The 18,512-nt window shown below is 41.6% G+C and overlaps 1 protein-coding gene across 1 annotated transcript in view; it reads left to right on the forward strand.

The window, feature by feature from the left end:
• Positions 1–18,512, forward strand: part of abhd16a (abhydrolase domain containing 16A, phospholipase) — a 20,121-nt gene continuing 1,609 nt past the window's right edge. Inside the window, exons 1-19 of the mRNA XM_083537366.1 lie at positions 1–308; positions 1,688–1,744; positions 9,665–9,731; positions 10,599–10,685; positions 10,832–10,917; positions 11,032–11,105; positions 11,421–11,528; positions 12,758–12,872; positions 12,990–13,088; positions 14,579–14,642; positions 14,751–14,800; positions 14,895–15,018; positions 15,511–15,615; positions 15,714–15,777; positions 15,857–15,913; positions 16,007–16,069; positions 17,174–17,250; positions 17,377–17,466; positions 18,369–18,418. Of these exons, the coding sequence (XP_083393492.1) occupies positions 207–308; positions 1,688–1,744; positions 9,665–9,731; positions 10,599–10,685; positions 10,832–10,917; positions 11,032–11,105; positions 11,421–11,528; positions 12,758–12,872; positions 12,990–13,088; positions 14,579–14,642; positions 14,751–14,800; positions 14,895–15,018; positions 15,511–15,615; positions 15,714–15,777; positions 15,857–15,913; positions 16,007–16,069; positions 17,174–17,250; positions 17,377–17,466; positions 18,369–18,418 (1,539 nt within the window). The 5' untranslated portion in view covers positions 1–206. The remainder of the gene's footprint in view (positions 309–1,687; positions 1,745–9,664; positions 9,732–10,598; positions 10,686–10,831; positions 10,918–11,031; positions 11,106–11,420; positions 11,529–12,757; positions 12,873–12,989; positions 13,089–14,578; positions 14,643–14,750; positions 14,801–14,894; positions 15,019–15,510; positions 15,616–15,713; positions 15,778–15,856; positions 15,914–16,006; positions 16,070–17,173; positions 17,251–17,376; positions 17,467–18,368; positions 18,419–18,512) is intronic.

Consider the following 18,512-nt stretch of genomic DNA (forward strand, 5'->3'; position numbering starts at 1 on the left):
CAATGTTGAAGGTTCGACTTGACTAAATCGACTAGAAATCGATTCAAAATCGACTAAAACTCTCCTCTCATAGCTGCTGTGACAGAAAATGTCTCTCTACGAAGGAAGAAGTCGTTCAGGACAAGCCAGTGCACTGTAGACGCGGTGAATACTTTGCGTATTCGCGCTGCGCCACATGGGCTTCCGTAGCTGGCGACTGAGGAATAATGGCTGTTTGGTTATGGCTGCGCTGCGTAATCGGGCCCAGTCTGCACCGGATCCATCGGCCTCAGGACTACCCCCGACCCGAGAGCAGAGCAGGAAGAAGGGTACGCACTTGACACCTTCATAATAAAAACTCTTTTTTAAATTATTGTTTTTATTTTAAATTCCGGGCTCGGCTCCGTCCTAAACGGCACACTACCGCACTACTTCTTTCTCAACACACTACTGTACTCGGTAGTGTGCTAGTATCCTAGGCTACCACTGCAAACTGTTTTTTTCTTTTTTTTTTTTTCTTCTTCACACATACTACACAGTACACAAGTATGCGCTTTCGGTTTGTACAGCTAGCATGCTAATACCAGGTGAAAAGATTGAAAGGTCTGCCACAGTGACCTCTAAGAATTATATTATTACAAATCAAAATGATATACGGCTGATTTAAAGAGTATTTATTAGGGTTAGGAATAAAAAGACATGGTTGAATTGTGCAACAAAAAAAAGGTCTTCATGTTCCTGTGTAGAACATGAAACCATGTTGCTGTGACTCTCACCAGGTCTTATGTAAGTGCTGCGGGTAAACACAGGTTTTACACACTATAGAAGTGCACTGTATATACCGGTCATACTGCATAAATAATAAAGTAGAGATTCAAACCTTTCTGCAGCCCATTTCACTTTAAAACATCATTTATAAGTGTGCTTCCTATTCATCATATTCCAGAAGTTTCCATTGACAAAATATTAGTCTCAATATAAGATCAATTCCTCCTGATCAGGTCAAGAAATAATCAATATCTTGACTATTAGTGCTGAATTTTGGATTTGAGATCCTTCCGAACGTTTCAGGTGCATCATGGTTGAGTTTGGATGTTTTATGCATGTGGTGATGCTTTTCTGCTGACCACAGCTGTAACAAGTGATTTTTCATTTGACTCTATCTATCTATCTATCTATCTATCTATCTATCTATCTATCTATCTATCTATCTATCTATCTATCTATCTATCTATCTATGCATCAGTTAAGGAGAGAGTCTCAAACCTCTGCAGCCCATTTAACTGTAAAACACATCACTTATAAATATAAATCCCATTGATCATACCAATAAAAATGTTTATTCATGAAGCTCTCATTAACATAATGTATTCGTCTTTGTTTTATGCATGCAGACATGCTTTTTTTTGGTCACATGTAACAATTGTTCTCTCTCTCTCTCTCTCTCTCTCTCTCTCTCTCTCTCTCTCTCTCTCTCTCTCTCTCTCTCTCTCTCTCTCGGCTGTTTTATGCATGCGAAGATGCTTTTCTGCTCACCGAGGTGTTTTTACCCTCTGAATTCCCATGGCTCATTAACTAAAACCTGTATCTGGTGTTGCTGCCACCTGTTTGGCTGATTTAATATATGCATGAACGTATTAGCGTTCCTAAAAAAAAAGAAAAAAAGTGAAAGGCTGTCAGTTAATTCACACTTAATTCTGATTTGCAGGGTTGGGATTACCATTCACGAGGCTTGGAAAGACACACTGACAGTATCCTTAGCTGGGTAAGTGACTCACTCACAGCTGCATGGCATTTGTTTTACATGGTCCTGAGAAGATTCTTTTTTTCAAGTGGGATTGTGTGTAAAGAGATTTATTGCCAAGTGTGTGTGCACTTACAAGGAATCTGTTTTGGTGACAGAAGCTTCAAGTTGCACTTTTTTTTTAAAGTAAAATAAGAAAAGAATAAATGTTATTGCACATTTATAAAGAAAATAAAGAATATTATTGCACAAAAAAGTACAGCTTTAGATTAGGAAAAGTGGTGTTGCACATTGAGGAGAGCGTTTAAGTGTTTGAGGTAAATTACCAGGGGCAGAAACTTTTCCTTTTCCAGACGACAAAAGGATCAAGGGTGGTTTTCTGAGCCCTTTTTCTCCCTCTGGACGTGTTCAGTAGTCAAGTCAAGTCAAGTCAAGTTTATTTGTATAGCGCTTTTCACAACAGACATTGTCTCAAAGCAGCTTTACAGAAAACAACAGTGAAGGTGAATGGTGTGAATTTGTCCCTGATGAGCAAGCCGTGGCGACAGTGGCAAGGAAAAACTCCCTTAGATGATATGAGGAAGAAACCTTGAGAGGAACCAGACTCAAAGGGGAACCCATCCTCATATGGGTGACATCAAAAGTTTGGTCATAAATCTTTCAACAATACAGAACAATTTGTGATCATCATAGATCCAGCATCAGCTTCTCCATGCCAGGGCCTTTAAACACTCGGCATCTACTTCTCCATGATCATCCATAGGTCCATAATCTTCACGAGGTGGGACGTGACTGGAGCTGGCCAAACCTCAGGATGCCTCGGATGGGGAGAGAAAGAGAAGCAGTGGAGAGGAATTAGCGTAGCTGCTGTTCATGATATTAACAGCACAAGTTGATAATGTGCATGTGATCAGATGTTCTGGAGCACAAGGTTGTGATGTGATGTGTGTGATGTGTGTTATGTGTAGGCTTTGCTAAAAAGATATGTTTTTAATCTGCACTTAAACTGGGAGAGTGTATCTGAACCCCGAACACTGTCAGGAAGACTATTCCAGAGTTTAGGAGCTAAATGTGAAAATGCTCTACCGCCTTTAGTGGACTTTGCTATTCTAGGAACTACTAGAAGCCCAGAGTTTTGAGATCTCAGGGAGCGTGACGGATTGTAGCGTGTTAAGAGACTGGATAGATACATGGGAGCCAAACCATTTAGTGCTTTATAAGTGAGTAGCAGTAGTTTGTAGTCTATTCGGAACTTAATAGGAAGCCAATGTAGGGACGATAAGATTGGGGTTATATGATCGTATTTTCTTGACCTAGTAAGAACTCTTGCTGCGGCATTCTGAACTAACTGAAGCTTGTTTATTAATGATGCAGGACATCCACCTAGTAATGCATTACAGTAGTCTATTCTAGAGGTCATAAACGCATGGACGAGCTTCTCTGCATCAGATATAGATAACATATTTCTTAGCTTAGAAATATTTCTAAGGTGAAAGAAGGCTGTTTTTGTAACTTGATTGATGTGATTTTTGAAAGATAAGTTGCTGTCTAAAATAACTCCCAGGTCTTTTACCGTTGAACTAGTAGTTACAGAACAACCGTCTAAATGCAGGCTGAGATGCTGGAGCTTCTGTGTACTATTTTTTGGGCCGATGAGCAAAATCTCCGTTTTATCAGAATTTAATAGCAGAAAGTTATGGGTCATCCAATCTCTTATTTCTTCAACACACTCAGTTATGCGAGCTAATTGAGCTGTATCGCCTGGTTTGGATGAAATATATAGCTGGTATCATCAGCATAACAATGGAAGCAAATTCCATGCCTTCTAATAATATTTCCTAATGGAAGCATGTATATTGTAAAAAGCAGGGGTCCCAGAACTGACCCTTGTGGCACGCCATAATTTACTAGCATTATCCTGGATAGCTCTCTATTTAAATCTACGAAATGGTAACGATTGGACAGGTAGGATTTAAACCAGCTTAATGCCTGTCCCTGAATACCGATGTAATTCTGTAAGCGATCGAGGAGAAGATCATGATCTATAGTGTCGAACGCAGCACTAAGATCTAGTAAAACTAATAGGGAGATGTAGCCTTGGTCTGAAGCTAAAAACAGGTCGTTAGTGATTTTAACTAGAGCAGTTTCTGTGCTATGATGGGGCCTAAAACCTGACTGAAACTCTTCAAAGATATTGTTCTCCTGCAAGTGGTTACATAACTGGGCAGCGACAATCTTTTCTAAAATCTTAGACATAAATGGGAGATTTGAAATTGGTCTGTAATTCGATAGCGTGCTTGGATCCAGATTAGGTTTTTTAATGAGGGGCTTAATAACTGCTAACTTGAGGGATTTAGGGACATGACCTAACGATAGTGAGGAGTTAATAATATTTAAAAGAGGCTCACCAGCTGTATATAACACTTCCTTCAGTAGTTTAGTGGGAATTGGATCTAACTGACATGTTGTTGATTTAGCTTTCATAATAGCATCATACAGCTCTTCCTGTCCTATACATGTAAAACAGTGTAGTTGTGGGGTTGTAAGTACGATTGTGTCGGGAGATGCTGTCAGAGGTTGAACTGCCACAATTGTTTTTCGAATGTTATCTATTTTTTCAGTGAAGAAATTCATAAAGTCCTCACTACTAAACTGTGATGGAACACATTTTTCAGATCCCTGATTTGTTGTTAATTTAGCGACTGTACTGAAAAGGAACCTGGGGTTGTTTTTGTTATTTTCTATGAGTTTGCTCAGGTGTTTAGCTCTAGCAGCTTTTAGCGCCTGTCTGTAGCTAAGCATACTGTCTTTATACGCAATTCTAAATACCTCCAATTTAGTTTTCCTCCATTTTCTCTCCAGATTACGTGTTGTTCGCTTTAGGGCATGCGTATGACTATTATACCAAGGTGCAGGTGCTTGTTCTCGAACCTTTTTTAACCGGATGGGGGCAACAGTGTCTAAAGTGCTAGTGAGGATAAGGTCTATGTTGTTCGCCATCTCATCAAGATGATCAGCAGTTATGGGTTTAATGTGAAACTGAGATAAATCAGGCAGGTTATTTATGAATCTGTCCTTAGTGGTTGGAATAATAGTCCTACCAAGTCGATACCGTGGTGAAACACGGCTAATCTGCTCTACCGGTAGTGTGTACAGTATGAGGTAATGGTCTGTGATGTCATCACTCTGGGGTAAAATATCTATATCAGTGACGTCTGCTCCGTAGGATATTATTAAGTCTAGTGTGTGGTTAAAACGGTGGGTTGGTCTGGTGACGTTTTGTTTAACTCCAAAAGAGTTTAGTAAATCGACAAATGATAATCCTAGGGCATCGTTTTCATCATCTACATGAATATTAAAATCTCCTACAAGCAGCACTTTATCAAAGCTGATCAAGAGGTCTGAGAGAAAACAAGCAAACTCATGAAGAAAATCAGCGTAGGGTCCTGGGGGTCTGTACACGGTGACCAGAGCGAGTTTTCTGTGCATGTCTGAAAGTGCAATTTTAAGAACGAGCACTTCAAATGATTTAAAGCTGAATCCTAATCTCTGACTAACATTAAGAGAAGCACTATAAATGGTTCCTACACCCCCCCCACGACCAGTCTGACGGGGCTCATGCTTATAGACATATCCTGACGGTGTAGACTCGTTTAGACCCATATAATCACCTGGTTTAATCCAGGTCTCAGTGAGACAGAGTGCATCGAGATTATTCTCTGTGATCATCTCATTTACAATCAGTGCTTTGGGTGCAAGTGATCTAATGTTTAAAAGACCGAACTTTAGAACTTTGTTGTGTTTGTTTATCTGGCATTTTTCAGTTTTAACTGCAATAAGATTATTTCTGGATCTTGTGTATGTAATTCTTGGTTTTACTACCTGAGGAATAGATATGGTTTCTATAAACTGGGCTGTGTGTGAACTTGTAACTATTTGGTCTGTAGTATGCGTGTTCTTATAGTTGAAGATTTCTTGATGTCTTACCAGTCAGATGGTGTGTAGTATCCTAGAGATGTTATCTGATAGCACTGCTGCTCCAACTCTGCTGGGGTGCAGGCCATCAGGGCGGAAGAACCTAGGACGCTCCCAGAATTTAATAAATCCTTATTAACAAAGAGAAGTTTATGTTCTCGACACCATGACTGTAACCATTCATTTAGAGCTAAAAGTCTACTAAACTTCTCAGCCCCTCGCTGGTAAGTGGGAAGAGGTCCTGACACAATGATCCTCGTTGTGGGTGATGTGCTGCGTACCGTCTCCACCAGGATCCTGAAGTCCCTCTTTAAGATCTCCGTTTGCCGCAGCCTGGTGTCGTTTGATCCGGCATGGAGAACAACCGCTCCGAAGTTCTCGTTCAGGATCGCGGGTACCTGCGCAGCGACATCCAGAACACGAGCACCAGGAAAACAGCGAGTGTGCACCTTACCTTTAGCTCGGGTAGCGCGGACATGCCGGACGATGGAATCTCCGAGAATAACAGTGTCGCGTTCCGTCTCGCGGAGGGGGACGAAGCGGTTCTCGGTCGAGATCTCGAAGGCCGGTGGTGGAGGTGGAGACGTCCTCGATCGGGGCTTGGCTTGTCTCTTCCGCCGCGGCCGCATCCAGGGTCCATGTTGCACCGGTGCCGGTGTTGTAGGTGCGCTGGGCCTGGGCATAGAAGCACGCGGAGTTGATGTGCTGGGAGCGTTAGGTTCAACCCGGGAGTTTACCTGGGATGAGTGCGCGTCCGCCCGGGATGTTTCCAGCGCCGCTTTCCGCTCTCGCAGCCGGTCATGCTTTACATGCAGCTCGCGAATCTGTTTCTCCAATGCCTTCATCTCCAACGCCACCGTTTGCAACTCGAACGAGTCCTCACCTGTGCTCGAATGCAGACAAACAACCGGCATAGTGCTTATCGTCACGAACAGATTTATTATACAGAGATGTGAGTGAGAGAAAATAAATATAAACAACACTAGTTATAGTCGAGTTAACTAACTACAGGCACAAGTCAGGAAGACAAAAACAATTAAGGATTATTAAAAGTGGAAAAACGGATAGATAGATAGCAAAGTTTGTTTGAAAGACGCCGAGAGAGATACAAACACGTAACTCGCGGCAAACAAGTCAAACACAGCAAGTGTGCACAGTAGTGTGATCAGTTCCTGTAGTGTGCACAGGACAGACTTGATAACGGCTGAGTAAAACTGTGTGAGCAGATCCTGTGTGCAGGTTGAACTTCCTCAGCGGGCGAAATTGAGATGCAGGCCATGTTACATCTGGAAAGGATTGAGAATGATTGCTGTTTCTGGTGACAACATTATATTTGATACTGTTCTTTTGTTTTTTTTTTTCCGGTCAGCTTCCTGGGTATTGTTCTGGGTATTTATAATAATAAATGTTCATTGTATTTCTATTACCTGAACAGCAATGATGTTTAAACCCGCTGACAGATGTAGGGAATAAGATTGATTATCTCATTACACTGGCACCTGACACGGTGTGGAATACATTAGGTAGCAAGTGAACAGTCAGTTCTCACAGTTAATGTGTGAAAAGCAAAAAAAAATAAAAAAATGTGTATATATATATATATAATATATATATATATATATATATATGGGTGTATATATACAGTGAGGAAAATAAGAATCTGAACACCCTGATATTTTGCAAGTTTTCCCACTTAGAAATCATGGAGGGGTCTGAAATTTTCATCGTAGGTGCATGTCCACTGTGAGAGACATAGTCTAAAAAAAATAAAATCCAGAAATCACAATATATGATTTTTAAACTATTTATGATACAGCTGCAAATAAGTATTTGAACACCTGTCTATCAGCTAGAATTCTGACCCTCAAAGACCTGTTAGTCTGCCTTTAAAATGTCCACCTCCACTACATTTATTATCCTAAATTAGATGCACCTGTTTGAGGTTGTTAGCTGCATAAAGACACCTGTCCACCCCATACAATCAGTAAGAATCCAACTACTAACATGGCCAAGACCAAAGAGCTGTCCAAAGACACTACAGACAAAATTGTACACCTCCACAAGGCTGGAAAGGGCTACAGGGAAATTGCCAAGCAGCTTGGTGAAAAAAGGTCCACTGTTGGAGCAATCATTAGAAAATGGAAGAAGCTAAACATGACTGTCAATCTCCCTCGGACTGGGGCTCCATGCAAGATCTCACCTCGTGGGGTCTCAATGATCCTAAGGAAGGTGAGAAATCAGCCCAGAACTACACGTGAGGAGCTGGTCAATGACCTGAAAAGAGCTGGGACCACCATTTCCAAGGTTACTGTTGGTAATACACTAAGACGTCATGGTTTGAAATCATGCATGGCACGGAAAATTCCCCTGCTTAAACCAGCACATGTCCAGGCATGTCTTAAGTTTGCCAATGACCATTTGGATGATCCAGAGGAGTCATGGGAGAAAGTCATGTGGTCAGATGAGACCAAAATAGAACTTTTGGGTCATAATTCCACTAAATGTGTTTGGAGGAAGAAGAAGGATGAATACCATCCCAAGAACACCATCCCTACTGTGAAGCATGGGGGTGGTAGAATCATGCTTTGGGGGTGTTTTTCTGCACATGGGACAGGGCGACTGCACTGTATTAAGGAGAGGATGACCGGGGCCATGTATTGCGAGATTTTGGGGAACAACTTCCTTCCCTCAGTTAGAGCATTGAAGATGGGTCGAGGCTGGGTCTTCCAACATGACAATGACCCGAAGCACACAGCCAGGTTAACCAAGGAGTCGCTCTGTAAGAAGCATATCAAGGTTCTGCCGTGGCCTAGCCAGTCTCCAGACCTAAACCCAATAGAGAATCTTTGGAGGGAGCTCAAAACTCCGTGTTTCTCAGCGACAGGCCAGAAACCTGACTGATCTAGAGAAGATCTGTGTGGAGGAGTGGGCCAAAATCCCTCCTGCAGTGTGTGCAAACCTGGTGAAAAACTACAGGAAACGTTTGACCTCTGTAATTGCAAACAAAGGCTACTGACCAAATATTAACATTGACTTTCTCAGGTGTTTAAATACTTATTTGCAGCTGTATCATACAAATAAATAGTTTAAAAATCATATATTGTGATTTCTGGATTTTTTTTTTCAGATTATGTCTCTCACAGTGGACATGTACCTATGATGAACATTTCAGACCCCTCCATGATTTCTAAGTGGGAGAACTTGCAAAATAGCAGGGTGTTCAAATACTTATTTTCCTCACTGTATATATAAGGGCTGGATGTGTGACGTCTGGACGACTGGGTCAGGGCATCTCCAAAACTGCAGATCTCGTGGGGTGTACCTGGGATGCAGGGGTTATCTTCTACCAAAAGTGGTCCAAGGTCTGGTCTGATATTGCAGAAGAGCTACTGTAGGACAAACCATTGAAAAAGTTAATGCTGGCTCTGATAAAAAGGAGTCAAAACAAACAATGCATGATAAATGGCTGTGTATGGAGATGCATCGCAGTCCAGAACTGGACCATGGAGTAACTAAAGAACCTTTTATATCATGTGGACGGCCGGGTGCATGTGCATGGCAGACCAAGTTAGTAACAGTGTTCCCTTATAGCAGAGGTCTCTTTCAACAGGATAATGTGCCTTCAACATCCACAATGCAAAAAACGTTCAGGAATCTTCGAGGAACACGATAAAGGGTTGCAGGTGTTGCCTCTGAACTCCCCAGATCTTAGTCCAATCGAGCTGGACAAACAATCTGATCCTTCTCATAACTTCCAGCATTTAAAGGATCTTCTGCAAAACGTCTTGGTGCCACATTCCACAGCACAAGGTCTCGTGTCCAGGTTTGGACATGTCAGAGCTGTTTTGGGGGGCACAAGAGGAACTATATGATATTACGCACATGGTTTCAATGTTCTGGCTTGAACTCGATGAGCTGGTCCCAAGAGTCCTGAAAGTAATTAAACTGTGTTTTTCTTCCCTCCAGGCTTCAGTGCTGTGGTCCCTCTCCTATTACAGCTCACCTCTCATTCTCAGCTATCTCTACAGGAAAGGTATACAACCGCTCACGTCGCAGATCCGGTTCTCGCACGATTCCAACCGCTCCACTTTTTCGCTCCATTCCACCTCCTGCGTCGGGTAATCAAGGGTCGCAGACGCCTGATTGCTTCTTCTCGGCGCAAAGAGTTGATAGGTTGCATTTGCTTCCAACCACGAGCGCTGATTATAATGGTGGCCTAATCAAGTCTAATCATAGCAGTCGGTTCATATATGCTAATGGCGTTTGCGAATAGCACCTCAGCGCCGTCCGTATATGCGTGCGCGTCCGCCTCCTTGTAGATGTTTGAGTCCCGTGTCAAGTGGGTGTATACACACAAAAAAAAAAAAACGAGGCTGTCTACCGATAATGGACAACGAACGACGAGTGGTTAATAAACGGGTTCTCTGGTCGGAGTGTAATCATGGTCTGCAGCATTACACGTTTAATTGTCATTAAATGCGAAAGTCCAGTTTACAAGTTCAGACCTTATTACAGTTTATATCGTACCCGTTATTATTTTGCCCTCCAATGTCACTGGAACTAATATCGCAATGAAAAAAAAATTATAATCACAAGATATTTGCATTTCCCTGTAACTTGGACAACCTTCTATAGCTCCTGTAATCTATAAGGCTGTCCTGTGGTCTGAGAGTCACATAGAAATTTTTTTCACATTACACTCCCATACTTGACTCTCCAGTGTAACCAAAAGAGCACGTGTTCCCTTTTGAGGCTGCTTCCTTCCGAGGTTTCACTCATGAGTTTTTAAAGTTCACCAGTCATTTCTGTTTAAAAGATAATATACAATTATACAGATTTTGTTGTTGTTGTTGCATTAAACACATGGAATATTGTAGTGATATTTTTTTGTTTGTTTCAGGTTATATTTGTAGCACTAAGCTCATCCCTATCAGCCAGTACATTGGCACGGTGCTGGTGTGTTTACTGGGAGTCGCGTGTCTGAGAGGTGAGCGCTTCATTTTTCACCTTTCATCACTCATTGGAAATGACCTGTACTGAAAAGTAAAGTATGATTTTCAAAGCAAACCAAGCAAAAAAATGAATAAAAACATCCCGTATGTCACTTGTGTTTTTGCTTCGGGTTGTCGCTAGGCTGGGGTCGCTGGAGAAACCCAGAGTATCACCAGTTCATCACCATTCTGGAGGAGACCAAGAAGAACCACACAAGCAGCAACAAGGTGAGGCCACGAGCACTTCTTAGCAACATTCCCATCGAGACCAGCATGCTGATGCAATCAGGCCCCGATGTAATCACGCCTTTGTTGGCGCTGTTTGTGCTCCGTCCCGTTTAGAAAAAACTCGCCAGCTACGACTTCGACTTCTCGCACTGGCCGGCGGATTTCAGCTGGACAGAATTCAGCAATCCGTAAGTGTGTATGTATAATGGGTAATCACATTTTTAAAAATCATGTCCCTCATGGAAAAACAAAACAATTTGAATTTGCACTTCAGCTTGAGTACTATACATGATTCTCTCCACCGTGATACCGTTCCGGCCGAAGAATAGTAGCCTTAAAGCATAATGCCCTGGGTGTGGTGTGCGCTTAGTGATACCAATACATACCTTTTTTGGATTTGGACTTTTTAAATCCACTGTATATGCTTATGGTTGTGTGCTTAGAGGAATCTATGTTGAAGTAGACTTACTGGAGGTGATAACAGGGTCTTTGGGTGTTGACAGGAAGTTGTCGAAGGCAGGAGTGTCCTTGCTGAAGCCAGAGCCCAAACACAGAGGAGCAGCAGACAGCCTGCTGACTTCACTACGGACTCTGCCATGCCACATCATCGGGTAATGCGCACACAACTGCCACGATTCACAGAAAGGCAAATTGCACACGACGTGAATGGGAAGGACATCTAGCAGCGAGTTATCCTGCTTATACTCTGGTTACGTTCCAGTAAAAGCTGTTGTTGACGTTTGCACTGCAGAATTGACCGAATGGATAAAAATAACCGGGTCGGTAGATCTAGATCAACTTTTGGAAATATTACCTACATGTAATATCACTATCAGGCACACGCACACCTTTGTTTGTTTTTGACCTAAAAAAAAAAGTTTCAGCCGAGCCGGCGACTGATGGTACGTAATTGGATGTTAAACATTTCGACATGGACTTAATTACAAATAAATAACCGTATAGAAAATGATGTTTGGTTGAATACTGAGGCCTGAATTTTCTGGAAGCAAGCAGTCAGAGTCAGTCTGAGCAGAGATGTAAATGAACGCACTGCCTTATAGACCGCTGTAACCATAGAAACATACAGCTACAGCTCCATCCAGAGTGAGACGGAGACCTCCTAATGACCTCGCTGAGCGAAACGGATGATTTCTGCATGACTTTTTAAAGGGCACATGGAGTTACCACCACCAGCTTCATTATTAGCAGAGAAACGTGACCTAAACACACACAATCTCTCTCTGTCTTTCTAATAACTATGCAATGAAACCCAAAAAAAAACGTGAGTTTATTGCACCGCTTCATCTCTGTGTGCGAATTACAGCGGGTTAAATTCTAGATCCAAATACACAGCGGGAAAATCCATGCCTATGCGTGCATTATACCGTTTGGCTTTCTGCTACATTCGGCTTTTGACCTACTTATGACAAATATCACATGTTCTTGCCTTTAACTTCACATGAAGTTCAAACCGTCTTTATATCACGCCTTTAACACGTTGCTCCAGAGCTGTGTGTCTAATCAGTTCAGGTTATATTTAGTCTAAAAACTGCTGGGAGCTTTAGTTTGCTTTTCACGCTTTTCACGTCACAAAAGCAAACCTAATGATGCTAGTCATTAGCGCTTCTTGATAAGGGGAAACATGTCATTGTAGTGCACAAATATTTCAAGGCTTCTCCATATCAATGCGCATGGGTTATCCCGCTTATCCCAAATATACCTTCTTTCCAGCCAAACAAGCCGTAAAGCTCTTTATCACCGCAGTCTTTCATATCTTATAAACCTGTGAGTTTGGGTGATGGGTCCAAGTGCGTAACGGAACGGTGCGTTTGCGTTCCAGCTATCTGATAGCGCACTCTTTTGGCCGGAGGATGCTGTACCCAGGCTCGGTGGGTCTGCTGCAGAAGGCTATGAGGTCAATGCTACAACAGGGGAGGGCTAAGCTAATCGAGGAGGTAACTTCAAAACACATGCACATTAGAAAAAAAACAGTATTGGCACCATATACGCATGTTATTATTATTATTATTATTATTTTTTTAATTCAGCCTGTTTTCTTTGTTTACTTGTAGTACGACGGTCAGAGAAACAAGCTGGTGGCATGCGATGGAAACCAAATCGACACCGTTTTTGTGGATCGGAGGAGAAACAAAAGTCATGGGAAAACTCTGGTAAGTTGTGTTCAAATAAATCCCAAACTATTTATACCCTAGCGTTGTTAAACTCTCAGCTATAATCGGTTATTGATTAGTTGTCTATAACTCGACGTCTGCTCCGAGGAGATGAACCGCACGTTTTTGGCAATCCTTCGTCCCAATTCGATTTTTGGGGAAAAGTCAGAGGTAAAACTGTACCGTCGTTTCTCTGTACATTTTTGAGAGGAAACACTCAGAGGCAGTTCATAGAAAAGCCGTTAAAAGCCCCTCGTTTTGTAACCGCAACATTGAACCCAGTGACGGACAGGATTGTACTATTTATACTTTATTAGAGATTTTGATTCAGGAAACTTTTACTTTTAAAGCATACGTTTTTCCTTGCTTTTCTCTCCTGCATATTACAGAAGAACAAGCCGCTTCTCACTACTTTAAGTGGAATAAATAATTGCGTTAAGTGAGAAGCTGTGGCGAGAGCATTAGCGTAACATCGAGGTTTCAGGTGAAAGTGGTGTGTCTGTGACTATAGAAAAGTCTCAGCTTATAAAGCGATGATGTGCAGGAGAATAGAAACGCATCAGTGAGTCCAATCGGTTTCTCATAAACCTTTTACTTTTGATACCCAAGTACGTTTAAGAGCGCATACTTTTTACCCGAACGATGTACTTCATTCACTTGTGATTAAACATAACTGCAACGTGACCATATCTGAAGTTATTTATGTAGTTAAATATACTTCAAACATTTAAAAAAGTTGCTGTAAAGGTGATTTATACTTTTCACATGTACTTTACAGCACAGTGAAATTAGTTTTTCGCATATTCTCGGCACCCATGGAGCACGGAGCGTTGAGGGTCTTGCTAATGGGCTCGAGAGTTGCAACTTGGCGATACCGGGGCTTGAACCCTCGACCTTCCACTCTGTAACCCAGAGCCTTAACCACTGAGCTACAAAGTTTATTGCCTTTTGAACATTGGAATTCGTGTGCGTTTCTCAGAGTCAGCTTTACTCACAAAGGTTTACAGAGTATTTTATATGAAATAGAATACACCAATAGTGTGTATAGTATAGTAATAATTTGGAAATAAAACCCAAAACCTGATCTGGTTTACCTGCTTTGGAGAGGAAGCTCTTGAGTGTCCTGCTATAGAGCTCTGATCTCATCCCTACTGAACACCTTTGGGATGAATCGGAAAGCTGACTGCACCCCAGGCCTCTGGCTGATGAACACAAATATCCATAAGCACACTAAAACATCTAGTGTAACATCTTCTCGGAAGAGTGGAGGGAAAATTGGGACTAAATTTGGAATGTGATGCTAAAAAAATCACATACTGTTTTACGGTTGTGTAAATAAGTCTAATTGCAGATTGTGTCAATTGTTTGGACCGATTTCCAGAATCTGGATCATTTGCACAATAAGTCCTACTGATTGTTTTACAGGCAGACAACCCAAAATGCATAATATCCCAAAGAGCATTAAAAATCCCATAGTTTCTTCCTTTCAGGTGATCTGCTGTGAAGGGAACGCAGGTTTCTATGAGGTTGGCTGCATGAGCACTCCACTGGATGGTGAGTGTTAATGTGACTGATAAAAAAAAAAAAAAAAAAATTGGAAACCCATGAAGTAGTTGATTCATTTTTTTTTTTCCCCCTTGCACCCCTCCACCTCTTTCTCAGGTGACTACTCCGTATTGGGCTGGAATCACCCGGGATTCGCAGGCAGTACAGTAAGTGAGATGATGAAACCAGTCTCTCAGGTTTCTGGTGCTTATCTCAGTGTTGGGAGCTGACCATCTGTGTGTTTTTCCGTCTGCGTTCCAGGGTGTGCCGTTTCCTCAGAACGAGGCGAACGCGATGGACGTAGTGATCCAGTTTGCTGTGCACAAACTGGGCTTCCAGTTGAGTGACATTATTGTGTACGCCTGGTCTATAGGAGGTTTTACAGGTAGGCAGATTTCTTCGGAAAAAAAAAGTTCACCTGCCACTTTAATAGGAACACCAGTACACTGTTGGCTGCTCTTCTCCTAGACTTCAACTGTTCTGCGGGTGTAGCCGATGCTCATCTGAGTTCCTTTAATTCTCTTGCATCAGATTGTTTTTTGTTTAGTGCACCATTCTGTGTAAAATCGTGACATGTTGAAATCTGTTGAAATTCCTCAAGACCTCAGCACGGGTCACAAATACTCAAACCAGCCCACCTGGCACCATCTTCCAATTTGACTGCTCGATTAATCAGATCACATTGAACGCTGAAGTCTTACCTGGAGCTGTAGGACTGGCTGCTATATAACTGTTCCTGTCAAAGTGGCCTGTGAGTGAATTGATCACTTAAGTTTTTTTTACACAGGTGACGTGACGTATAAGGCACAATCCTTGTAGTTTGTAAGTAATTGTGTACACATTTTATATTTTTTCTTCTTCATTCGTCTACCTTCAGCCACCTGGGCAGTGATGTCATACCCCGAGATCCGTGCGCTGGTTTTGGACGCCTCATTCGATGACCTCCTGCCCCTGGCCTTAAAGGTCATGCCCGACAGCTGGAGTAAGTGTCCTGACATTCATCACGTCCGCATTTCGATGTTAGTCAGTAGTGTAAAGTAACACAACGCTCGATGTGTGCTTGTGTTTGGGGGAAAACAGGGCCGTTGGTGACCCACACAGTCCGGCAGTACATGAACCTGAACAACGCCGAACAGCTTTGCAAGTAAGACCTTGTACGCTTCACGTTCGTTTCTTCTTATAAAACTCGTGTAGGTGAGTGAGCGTGACGTCTTCTTGTGTAGGTACCAGGGACCAGTCCTGTTGATCAGGAGAACCAAGGATGAAATCATCACAACCACGTAAGCGCTCACACTCTCATCAGAATTTGGGATTGTGATTTTTTTTTTTACCAATTCACAGCACTGAATGTTTTTTTCTGTGCTTTGTTGCAGAGGACCAGAGGACATCATGTCCAACCGAGGAAATGACTTACTCTTGAAAATACTCCAGCACAGGTCAGAGAACATTTCTTTTACTTTATATCCTTTTATATATATATATATAATCTATCTCACAAAAGTGAGTGCACCCCTCACAATTCAACAGCCATTTTATGAAATCTTCTCAAGGGAAAATACTGTAGAAATGAAACGTGGATATATTCTAGAGTAGTCAATGTGCAGCTTGTATAGCAGTACAGATTTACTGTCCTCTAAAAATAACTCAACATACAGCCAACAAAAGTGAGTACACGCTAAGTGACAGCTGTATGTTGCGACCTCTGACCCAGTCGTCTAGCCGTCACAATTTGGCTATTGCCAAACTCATTTAAATCCTTACGCTCGTCCATTTTTCCTGCTTCTGATAATGAGATAATCAGTGATGTTTCAAAGTCAAATATTTAATTTTACTCAACTACTTTTTGCATAATCACTCGTCCCTTTTTGTGGATAAAAACTTGACGGGTCAAACACGCGCAAGCTTACAATCAGGGTCGAGCGCGCGCTCTTTGAACTTGTTTTGATTACCGCTTGGTGGTATCTACTCAGCACCAACATACAGTTCAACATCAAAAAGAATAATTTGAGATAAATAAATGATGAAAGAAACGCCTGACTCGAACTTCCCAACAACCCCCATGGCCTTATTTGCATGATTTTAGTTGTTGTTGTTGAAGAAGCTGAAAGGTTTTGGGCTTATAATCATCATGATATCAATCAGTGTTTGACTCAGTAATATCATTTTATTAATAGAATGATATTACTAAGCGTAACAGAGTCTTTTCACATAAACAGTGGATTCATAAAAAGTCTTGTGACTAAAATGAAAATTATAACATTATATATATACTTAAGTACATTTGAAGGCAAATACTTGTACTTTTACTCAAGTACATGCATTGTGTACTTTGTCCATCACTGTATATTACAGTACCTATTCACCATCAGCAATAGTCACCATCCATCTGATTGCTTGACATTTAAATCAGCCGTTGTTCAGCTGATGAGCAGTTAAAAAAATTTCAAGACGGAATTCCCTTTAACATGAATGATCGCTCGGCGACGTTCGCAGTTCTACACAGAGTGTAACGTCATGTCCGGTTTCTTTGTGCGACTCAGGTATCCAAGTGTGATGAAGGAGGACGGCATCCGAGCAGTGAGAGAGTGGCTTGCAGCGGGTTCACAACAGGATGGAGGTTTGTGTGTGTGTGTGTGACATTCCCTGTCTTGTCCTGCTTGTTTGTAGTGCATAAAATAATAAAAATGACTCATCCCGTTTTTTTTTTGTTTGTTTGTTTTGTGTTTTTTTTTTTTTTTTAAAGAGTCTGTATACACTGGGTATCAGGTGGACGATGACTGGTGTCTGTCTGTGCTGCAGACTTTTCAAACAGACACAGACGCTCCATTCTTTGGTAAGAAAACTGATCACTACTGAATATTCAGTAATGTGTTTAATAACATTAACCACAGAAGCTGGGTGTGGAGATTTACAGCAACACTATTAAAACATGCTCACGGCAATATGCACAGGGCCAAAGATTGGATGTAGAAAAACTAAAATTTCTAATATTAGCTCGAAAACCCACTAAAGTTGAGCTATGCATTATATCACATGGGTCCCGTCTAGAGGGTGATCGATTTATCGGTTTTGCTGATTAATCGGCACCGAAAGATGATTGCTGGACTATTAACAAAAAATACCGATAGTTTTTCCGGGTTGCATTCCTTAATAATCTCTAGAGACGAATCACTAGTGCGACATGCTGTTTATTTAAAGTGTCTTCTTTTGTCATTAAGATTTATGTCATTTGCCACATTTTCATGATTCAGTATGATTCGTTTTTTATTAACGATTGATTAATCTGTTTTCGGCAAGTACCATCCATCCTAACATAGCTTTCAGTAAAATCGGTCGATCTCTAGTCTTATTTATGGTGGTAATGTTAAAGAACTTGTGCCCAACTATTTTTCGTAAAGACATGGGAAGTTGGATGCATTCACTTTTAGTTGCCTCTACCTACAAAAGCATTTTGGGGAACAAAGAACGGTCAATTGTTCAGCTCCTTCGGGTTTTTATCTCACACGAACCTTGGGTTAGAAAGAAATCAGTCCCAGCCTCATTTCTTCCCATCATTCTTTTGGTTTTTTTCTTTCATAATCATTGGAGGTGCTGCTGCACACAAATTTCTAAACTCTGCTACTCGAACACATCGCATATTGATGCTTAATCTCACAATTGACGAGTTATGCAGAGCGTATAAACACCTAGTGGGGGCTGGGGGTGATCTGTTATCTGTTCTCGTGTGTGTTACAGGTCAGGAGGAAATGAATCTCGAAGGCCGACCGCAGCTCGCTCTTTTTCTGGTGAGGGGAAAATATTACTCCTACTCAAATGTATTTCTAAACACAAGCAGAAATGAAACACACCATGCTTTTGACATGGCATCATTTCAATATG

Source organism: Silurus aristotelis (genome assembly GCF_946808225.1).
Source record: "Silurus aristotelis genome assembly, chromosome: 1".
In the NCBI taxonomy this organism is placed as follows: Eukaryota; Metazoa; Chordata; class Actinopteri; order Siluriformes; family Siluridae; genus Silurus; species Silurus aristotelis.